At 40.7% G+C, this 9,415-nt stretch overlaps 1 protein-coding gene across 2 annotated transcripts in view; it reads right to left on the reverse strand.

Annotated features, from left to right (window-relative positions):
* HPGD (15-hydroxyprostaglandin dehydrogenase) overlaps positions 1-5,028 on the reverse strand; it is a 30,320-nt gene extending 25,292 nt beyond the window's left edge. Inside the window, exons 1-3 of one of the 2 annotated variants that reach the window (XM_008705063.2) lie at positions 4,640-5,007; positions 4,227-4,350; positions 991-1,097 (exon numbers count right to left, since the gene is read on the reverse strand). In XM_008705063.2, the coding sequence (XP_008703285.1) occupies positions 991-1,097; positions 4,227-4,350; positions 4,640-4,732 (324 nt within the window). In that variant the 5' untranslated portion in view covers positions 4,733-5,007. Of the gene's footprint in view, positions 1-990; positions 1,098-4,226; positions 4,351-4,639 lie in introns of both variants that reach the window. The other variant, XM_040626447.1, reaches the window with a different exon arrangement.
* Between the last annotated feature and the right edge of the window lie 4,387 nt (positions 5,029-9,415).

A 9,415-nucleotide genomic window follows, 5' to 3' on the forward strand; every position in this document is an offset into this window, starting at 1 on the left:
ACACAGTGGTCCTTCCGTACTTGACACATACCTGCTTTGCAAGACTAGAAGAATGACCTTCCAAGGGCAGGGTGACCCCACGCACAGCCTAGCTCCTACAACTTGCTTTGGCTAAGGTTTAAGTTTTACTAAACCCCACTATCTTATGTCAAGTGTGTCTGTAAAATGGGATAAACAACAAACTTGTGATACAGAGGATAAAACAGAAATTTTATTTCCTAATTCTACAGTTTTGTAATTTAAGAGCTAAATGATCATCAAACATTGTAGAAATTATACACACACACACACACACACACACACTTTCAGTATAAAAATCCTAATAATTACAAAGTCTAACAGTCACTTTAACCTTGCTTTCTATTCTATTTCTGGAATTAAATGAAGATTTAGTGTTTAAATAAATAAGTTAAGCCAGAATTGACAAATATTTTTCTATAAAGGGCCAGATGATAAATAGTTCAGTCTTTACACATCATAGGGTGATCGTCACAACTATTCAACTCTGCTGCGGAAACAAAAAGCAGCCACAGACAATATGTAGATGGGTGACTGGAGCTGTGGTCCAATAAAACTATAGACACTGAAATATGAATTTCATATATTCATATATTTCATGGTTTTTTCCATTTTTTCAACCATTAAAAAATATAAGACCCATTTTTTCAGCTTGCAAGTTCTACAAAAACAGGTGGCAGGCTAGTTTCACCTGTGGATCATAGTTTGCTAAGTCCTAAGTGATGCAATAAATTGTTTTTTTTTTCATATTTCCTTTGAAGATTTTTAAGGCAGATTTATTTGTGTAATTAGATGTCTCAAATGTCTTTCCATTTGTAAAAGGAAATGCTTCTTTTCTAGCTTTCTGCGACTTCCCTTTTTTTAATGTTGGAGGTCTTTGTATTGATCCCATGAATGAACGAACCTTTTCGTCTTTAAAAGCATCATTTTATTAAATAAATTTAGACAATAAACATGGCAAAGATAGCTTACCAAATTAATCTGCACAGTTTTTTCCCAGTTTTTCTCATTATTCACGCCAGCATTATTGACCAAAATGTCCAATCTTCCAAAGTGGTCTACAACTTTTCTAAAGGTATCTAAGTTAAAAAAAAAAAAAAGAAGATGACGACATTATAGATACATTCTTATGTTCCATATGTACATTTCAATATTACCCTGTGCCCTGAAATTAATTTTCATTTATCTACTTTTATAATGAAAATCATACTCTTAGACTGTGACTTAATGCCTTGCTTCTCAAAGTGTGGTTTGTGAGCCAACAGCATTAACAGCATCACCTCCAAGCTTGTTAGAAATGTGTAATCTGGGGTGCCTGGGTGGCTCAGCTGGTTGAACACCCGACTCTTGGTTTCGGTTCAGGTCATGAGAGATTGAGCCCTACTGGGGGCTCTGCATTCAGTGGGGAGCCTGCTTGAAGATTCTCTCCCTCTGCTCCTCCCCCCACTCGTGCATGCTTGCACAGTCTAAAATTCTGTCCTTAAGAAATTACTGAAGTTCTGTGGCTTAGACTATGACAAACATCCTTTTTTAATAAGCCATGTTATATTAAATGCAAGTCTTCTTGTGTATTCAGATCCATTACGATCATTTCAGAGAGTTTGATACCCCAGCAAGTAAAAGTGTACTTTTCATTCAGTTGATTTGGATACTGTAACTTCAATATTTACTATTCATTCTTTTCTCTCACTATTATTGCTTCTTTGTATTACTAGTTTGTGTAAAAAAAAAACTATGTTTACCAGGGTAAAGTCTGCATAGATCCTGAGGCCTGAAGTTCATTCATATATTGTCCAACCACATGCCCAGTCCAGTCCTTGCAAACCCTCCTTAGCGAGTTCATACTTGGCTTTACCACTTTTGTATCAGGAAACACATTATTTCTCAAAGCAGCCTTTGACAACAGTTCTATAGATTTAAACTGTTTCCTTGGGCCTTTTACCATTGGTTCTAGCTCTATTACTTGAGACTAAGATAACAATCATGGCTGTTCTTCCAAATGACAGAAATGTATTCTCTGGCTTAGGGCCAATATAGGATTTACTTGAAAACAGTAAATCCACACAAACTTTATTTTGATTGAATAAAATCTAGAATTATTAACAACCACCAGGCATATTGAAGAGGGCATGGATTCATCAGTTCCCAAATGGATAAATTACTATGCAAGTTAATTGCCAAAAATATTGCAAAGGCCATTATTTGCAGTACTTTACCATACTGGAATAGAAAACAACAAAATAAAAACTGTTTACTTTTTCATGGAATTTTTAAACTGTTTAAAATCTCAAATTGATTCCAGAAAGGTCCTCTAGCAGAACACAGCTAAGGAATAATTTTTTTTTCATTCCACCTGAAGCACGTTCTACTCTTCAAAACTCACATCCATCTTACAGAGAATTAGGTTGTTAAGTGCATATGTCTAATTGCTTCTTTAATTTTCTTTCCTTATTCTGGTCTCTAAGCATTCCTTATACTCTGCCCTTATCAATATCTAATACATCATCTTTTCTCTGGCCTACCACTGAATTTTGGGCTCAAATGGCTTACGATTCAGCTCTTGCTGACATTTAGAAGCTTGGGGAACTCTATAATTTACCTGAACTCTCCATGTTGTATTTTTTTCATTTGCAATATGAATTATGTCTAGATCATCTCTAAGAAACTTTTCACTTCCATATTTATGTGATTTCAAAGAAGTCTCCCTTGGCCACAGCCTAAACAGTTTCAAAAGCTGTAGAGTGCATTAAATCCTGAAATTGTTGAGAGTCAAGGCCCCGTCTTCCTTAAATGCAAATAAATGCTGATGTGCAGACAACATGTGGATTTCTCATGACCAACATGCCTTCTCCTGGTCACTCATTACGTGTCTGAGTTTCCTCCTCCACAATCACTTATCCTTAAGGAATGTGTTTACAGCCAAGTTACTAATTTTAAATACTGGGAAGCAACACAATTAAGGTTAAATATCACACGTGAAACTACATAAATTCAGGCAGAAATAGCTTTCAGATGATCTATACTGTTTCCTATTTCATCAGCATGGATGTTGGGATTTGCCATGACTTTATCCTTGATCCAAAATATCATGCATAATCAACAAAACTTTATCCTCTGGCAAAATATATTCCACTAGCACTGTGGTTCACAGACCTTCTAGTTGTGCTTGTAATTCATGTTATAGGTCTTTATTAGCATTTTCAGATTTAATTACATAATTTCCTTTAAAACAATTTCCTTTAGCTGTAGGGGACCCTTCTAAGGTACCACTCCATCTTCACCCTCTTATAGAATATCCCAACATTTTAAAGAAATTCACATTTTCAGTGTTCGTTTAAGAACAGGAGTACTAGAGTGACTTTTATGGAAGATTTCTGTCCCCTTGATTAAGGATGTGCCTAACAATTTAGTCTTCGAATAAACTTTGTGAAATACTTATGTTTTATTTTTCTACTTCTTTCCCAGAAAAAAAAAAAGTATTTTTTCATGCAGATCTATCAGGCCTCCATATAACCAAATCTGTTTATTGTACACACCAATACTGTCCTTGATATCCACAAGTAGATTGTTCTATTTTAAGGGAGCAGACCGGAAACAGGAAAACGTTGAGGAAAGTCTGATAGAAACTTTTCTTCTGCAATTCTAACACAGCAGTACAGCTATTATTATTTTTAAAGGACCATTTCAGAGGGGAAAAACCAGAGAGAACATTTGGTTGAAGGCGTCTAGCACGTCTGTGATGATGATCCTTGATCTTGCATTCTAGTATGTATAAAAGGAAACATTGCCACATTTGGTTGTCATGGGACTCTGCATCTTCCAGCGTTCTGGGAGAAGTTGTTTGCCACAGTCCCTTAGCCTACTTCAACTTTCCAAGTTCCATCTGCAATTTCAGTCGCTTAATAATTACTGCAGCAACACGGTCTTTGAATACACAAAGGAATTTTGATTACATTATGTGCTGCCAAATGACTAAAATAAAAGATTTCTCAAGCAGTCTTGGTTTTCCCCCCTTAGTTTTTATGGCTATCGGGATGTCAGTAGGAAACATAACAGTCCAAGCTATCTATTGGAGCTTGTAAGTGGCTGCTCTCCAGGAGGTAGCCGATCAGCCTGCACGGAGGCTGGCTCTCTGGCCCCGGGCTGCCTTCAGGTCGTTGCTTGTTGAAGGCATGTTTCGTGTTGATGGACTGATTCCCCTCTCTTACCTCTCAGTTGTTCCTGGTCAGCCACATCGCACTGGATGAAGAGAGTCTTCTGAGGTTCAAACTGCTCATCCAGGGCAGCCTTACACTTTACACCTGCTTCAAGATTCCAATCGACCAGCGCTACCTACAGACAAGAGGAGAGGCATCGAGGTCCTGCGCAGCTCGTGAAACTGACGAACAGTAAATAAACACTAGGACGCTCCCCTCTTGGACCTCAGATTCTGCAGTTAAAGTTCGGGGTCCCTCCCCAGCCGCTTTCGAGGTCGGCTCGAGACCGTCAGCCTCAGCAGCTTTCGTAAGCGGCAAGGTGTGCAGCCCGGGACGCGGGGCCCTGGCTCCCCGGGGAGTCCTTTGGTCGGTGGGCGAGTCTCGGGGTGGGGAGACAAGTTTCTGCGGCCGGGCGCCACTCTTACCTTGGCGCCCTTGTGCAGGAGCGCCTCCGCAAAGGCTCTGCCGATGCCCTGCGCCGCGCCGGTCACCAGCGCCACTTTGCCGTTCACGTGCATGGTGCGGCAGCTGCTCCGGGCGGTGGGCGAGCTCGGCGTCTCGGCGCGGCCGCAGCTTTTATGGCCCCCTGCGCGCGCGCGTGCAGCCCTGCCGGGCGCTCTCCTGCGAGTGGGCGGGGATGAAACTGTCAAGCCCGCGCCGCGGAACCCACGGCTGTGTCACCTGGCCCTGAGCGCTCCGCTCCGAGGCGCCAAGCTTCGCGATCTTTGCCTTCCTGACTCGCAGCCCGGGTCAGAGCCTCCCCTTGGCCTCTGACTGTGTGGCTGGCAGGGCGCTGACAGGAAAAACAGAAAGGTTATTTATATATATATGAACCAAACAGATTACCTTCAGGGCGCTAAAGACCACCCGGATAAGAGGAGGGCAGAGGAGGGGCTTGGGAGCTTGGTTTCCTCCTCCTACCCTAACGTCCTCCCCTCTCTCGCGCCCCCCCTCCAAATAAGAAAAACAAAAACTAGCGAACAGAGCAAAATCTTAGGGATGTTGCTCTTTGTCTCAGTCTAAATTTATGTCTGAATTCCCACGTCCTGGCGATTGGAGTGTCAGTTGCGTGTCATCTTGAGAGGGCTCCGCAAGAACGGTAATCATTTACTTGCACAGGGCTTGGAGAGTCGCTGTTAGCCTGGTGAACTGTTGGTTCAATGGAATGCTTCCTCATTGAATCATACTAGCTTTGGAGGCTCTCAGTTGTCAGTATGGGAAAGAGGTTCTCAGTCCTCCAGGAACTTGAGTATAAGCTGTGTATCCAGGATGCATTCAGCCAGGGCTGTTCTTCTGACCTAACCACTTTTTTTCTTGTTATCACCTGCAGGCTTCAATTTTAGTTCTGTAAGCTTAATACCCTGTTGGCATGTGTTATGAACAAAGAAACCTAAGCATTTGGGGAGATGAAAGTCAGGCAAAAGGCTTAACTAACAGCAGAATGAATCCTTTGTGTACTTCTTTGCTGCTTACTGGAGATATGGGCGAAGGTGACTGGGTCAGCAGTGAAGGCGTTTGGGCGGGCTGTGTGAAATACATGTTGTCAGTAAGGCGTGGAAGAAAGACTTCCAAGTTGATATGAAATTGGGTCTTCAAAAAATGTTGAGAAATTAAGACAGGAAAAGAGATTTACATTCTATCATGATAATTAAAAGTCATAATGTGAAGAGTGCTTTGAGGGATCATATTGAAAGAGAACAGCAGAGGACCAAAAAAAAGGAAATAAACAAAAACCCAATGCCTCTAGTGGACTGCGCAGACCAGAAAAGACAAGGAATGAGCTCCTCAGCAGGAAGGAAATACTAACAGAGAAGGAACCCCTAGGGGAACATTGGACCATGTTGGGAGAGCAAAGTGTTGCAGCACATATGGGGGGAGATAGCTTCAAGAAGAAAGGAGTGGCTAATTATACAGACTACTCCAAGGAGCACAAGGAAAAGACAGATGGAGGGATGCTTTGAATTTTTCAAGAAAAGAATGCTGAAATTTAAGGAGAAAACGGCTGCGGAGAAGATGGGTATCACAGGAGTTCAAGATATTTCATGGAAAGAAAGAGATTGGACAGTAGTTGGAAAAATTCGGGGAAAAACCGATTTTTCCTCTAAGGAAGGACAAGGAGGGGCTGATTCAGTTTAAGAGGCCAGGAGTCCGTGTGAGTGAGAGGAAGCGGAAACAGTCTGCAGGTGCAAAAGAGCATCAACCTCAGACTCACACAAAATGGGTTTGGATCTTACCTCAGCTTCTGACCAGCAGTGTGACCTTGGGCCAGTTGCTTCAACTCTCTGTGCCTCAGACTTCTTCTTAGTAGAGTAGCAGTTCCTATAAGAATTTGGTAAAAATTAAATTAGGTGATGCCTATAAAGCACTCTTCCAGTGCCTGGCACAAAGTCATGCAATAAATATCTGTTCTAACTAAATACTTCTGGATTATTCATAAAAAGTACATATGAGACAGAAAAGAAAATGTGAGAAACAGTTTTTTGTTTGTTTGGGTTATTTCTTTATTTATGTATTTATAGGACACAGGAAGAACTAGGATCTAGGGTGGTTAGTACATTTTAATCCCTTTCCTCTCAGCTTCCATCGTCGCCATCTTTGTTCAGACCCTTAACTTTCTCCTGTGACAGCAAGAGCAGTTAACATCCTGAATTACTTTGCCCACAAATGTCCTAAATCCAATCCGGCTTCCACACTCCTCCCAGTAAAAATTCTAACCTATAGATCTAGTCATGTTTGGACATTCTCACTTTCAAAATCTGTAAACTATCCAAACTCTAGGGCACTGCATGAGAGGAGGGCACAGGCTTCCATGCTCCGTGTCTTTCTTGTAGCCCCTCTTTAGAGTCTAGTAAAGTGGAATCAGTTAAAACCTATCCCACTCTCCAAGCCTCAGGCCTTTGCAATCTTCTGTCTTCTCATCTGAGGATGATTCCCTTCCTATTTTCTTCACTTGTCTTCCAACTCAGCTATGAAAATTCTACAGTGGAAACACCAATCGCATTATTCTTACGATCTGACTATCTCTGTGTGTCCAGCTTTCCTTGAAGGGAGAACTGGGTCTTTTTTTTCCTGGGTATCTCCGGCATCCAGCACAGGGCCACCCAAAGTGTGTGCTTATACATGTTGAATGAAGAAAAGTACAGATAAATGTGAGATATGTGTTTGAGAGAAGATGGAAAATTTGAACTAGATGGTGAGATCCCCGTATATTGTGATTACCTTTTTACAAAACTTACAAGTTAAGACTGGAAAAAATACATTGGTATGGTATTCTTTGAAACAGAGTGTCTTGATTTTTTTTCATATTTTGTATTAAATGTACATTTTGACTTAAAATTACCTACAGGACATTATATATGTATATTCTAAAACTAAAAAAAGTACTCTTTACCCAGTAAACACATCCCCCTGTTGTTTCTGATACACATTTCTCAGCCTCTGTGTTGATAGTATTATTTCGTTTCATTGACGCTAGCTATACAATTTTAGCATCAATGTAATTGGTGTAATTAAATAAATAATTCTGAAGTGAAACTAAGTTAAATCCGGAACACACCATCATTCATGTAATTTTGCAAAGCATTCCTATTTACAGGTTATACTTTATTTAGTAGCTTTTTTTTTTTAAGATTTTATTTATTTGTTTGACAGAGAGAGAGACAGCCAGCGAGAGAGGGAACACAAGCAGGGGGAGTGGGAGAGGGAGAAGCAGGCTCCCAGCGGAGGAGCCTGATGTGGGGCTCGATTCCAGAACGCCGGGATCACACCCTGAACCAAAGGCAGACGCTTAACGACTGAGCCACCCAGGCGCCCCCATTTAGTAGCTTTGAACAAAATTCTCTTTCAATGGAAGTAGATAAAATGTAAAATTAAATAATTAAAAATTAAATACAATTAAATAATACCATTGCAGGTATTGGGTAGTGAACATCTACTGATCTCACAAAGGCTAAAAGCATAGCCTCTGCAAACTGCCTGGCTCTGAATTCAGCTCCACTGCCTCCTAGCTGAGTGGCCTCGAACAAATTACTCAACTTCTCTGAATCTCAGCTTCTTCATCAGTTAAATGAGGATGAAATAGTATCTATTTCCTAAAGTTGTTGTGAAGACTCTACTGAGTTAAATTCCAGTGAGGTGCTTAGCCCAGTGATTGGCACATAGCAAATGCTCTGAAAATGCTATTATCGCTAAGCACTATACATACATAATTGCATTTATTATTTACAACCAAACAGTGACGTGGTTATTATTGTGGTCATTTTACAGATGAGGAAAACAGGTTTACGGACATTAGGGAATTTGGCCAAGGTCACTTATCTAGAAAACTGAAGGAGGTGGTTTTGAGGCAAGGTGTGGTACTGAGTGGTACTACTTTTTATTTTTTTTTAATTAAACTTTTTGAGATAATTGTAGCTGAGCAGTAGTTTTAGCCATGATTGAATAGTAATTTCTTTAAGAAATACAAGTTAAAAATAGACTTAAATTCAAGTCAGAATTCCCAATCAAATATATATTTTCACACACACACTAGTCTTTGTTGGGTCAGGTCTCACCTGCTAAAACAAACCAGTCTTAACTTCATTTTCCTTCAATCCATGCCCGGGGTGCCCATAGACATCCCAAGATGCAACCAGGCATGGGCCAGGGTAAGGATAGAGGCAAATCCGTCACCTGATAGATATCAGCTTATTTAATTTTTAAATGATCACATATAAATCAATATGGAAATACACTTTTTCTTTATAAAACCGAAAGGCACTGCTGAAATATGGCAATTTCTGCAAATGTTGGGGTCAAGGATTCTTGTTTTGCCCTTGCCTGCATGAGCCAGGTTCTTGTTCTTTCATGTGTTACCGCATTTAATCCTACAAGATACATAGTATTATCCTCATCTTACAGATGAAGACACTGAGGTTCATGGAAGACAATGACCTGTCCCAAAGTCACACTCTGACATTTAGCAACAAACCTGAGTTCAAACCCAAGTCATGTAACTCCCAAAGCCTTTGCTCTTTCTGTGCCACTCGGCTGTCTTAGACACATGTAAGTTCAAATGCTGTCTCTTCCTTTTTGCTAATTGTATGATCTTGGGCTGATCATGATTACTCAACCTCTGTAGCCCTGAGATCCCTGAGCTGTGAAGTGGAGAAAATGTTGACAGACCGTGGAGCACCTAGTACAGTGCCTGGCACATACTTGGT

Source organism: Ursus maritimus, unplaced genomic scaffold (genome assembly GCF_017311325.1).
Source record: "Ursus maritimus isolate PB19 unplaced genomic scaffold, ASM1731132v1 scaffold_11, whole genome shotgun sequence".
Taxonomy (NCBI): Eukaryota; Metazoa; Chordata; class Mammalia; order Carnivora; family Ursidae; genus Ursus; species Ursus maritimus.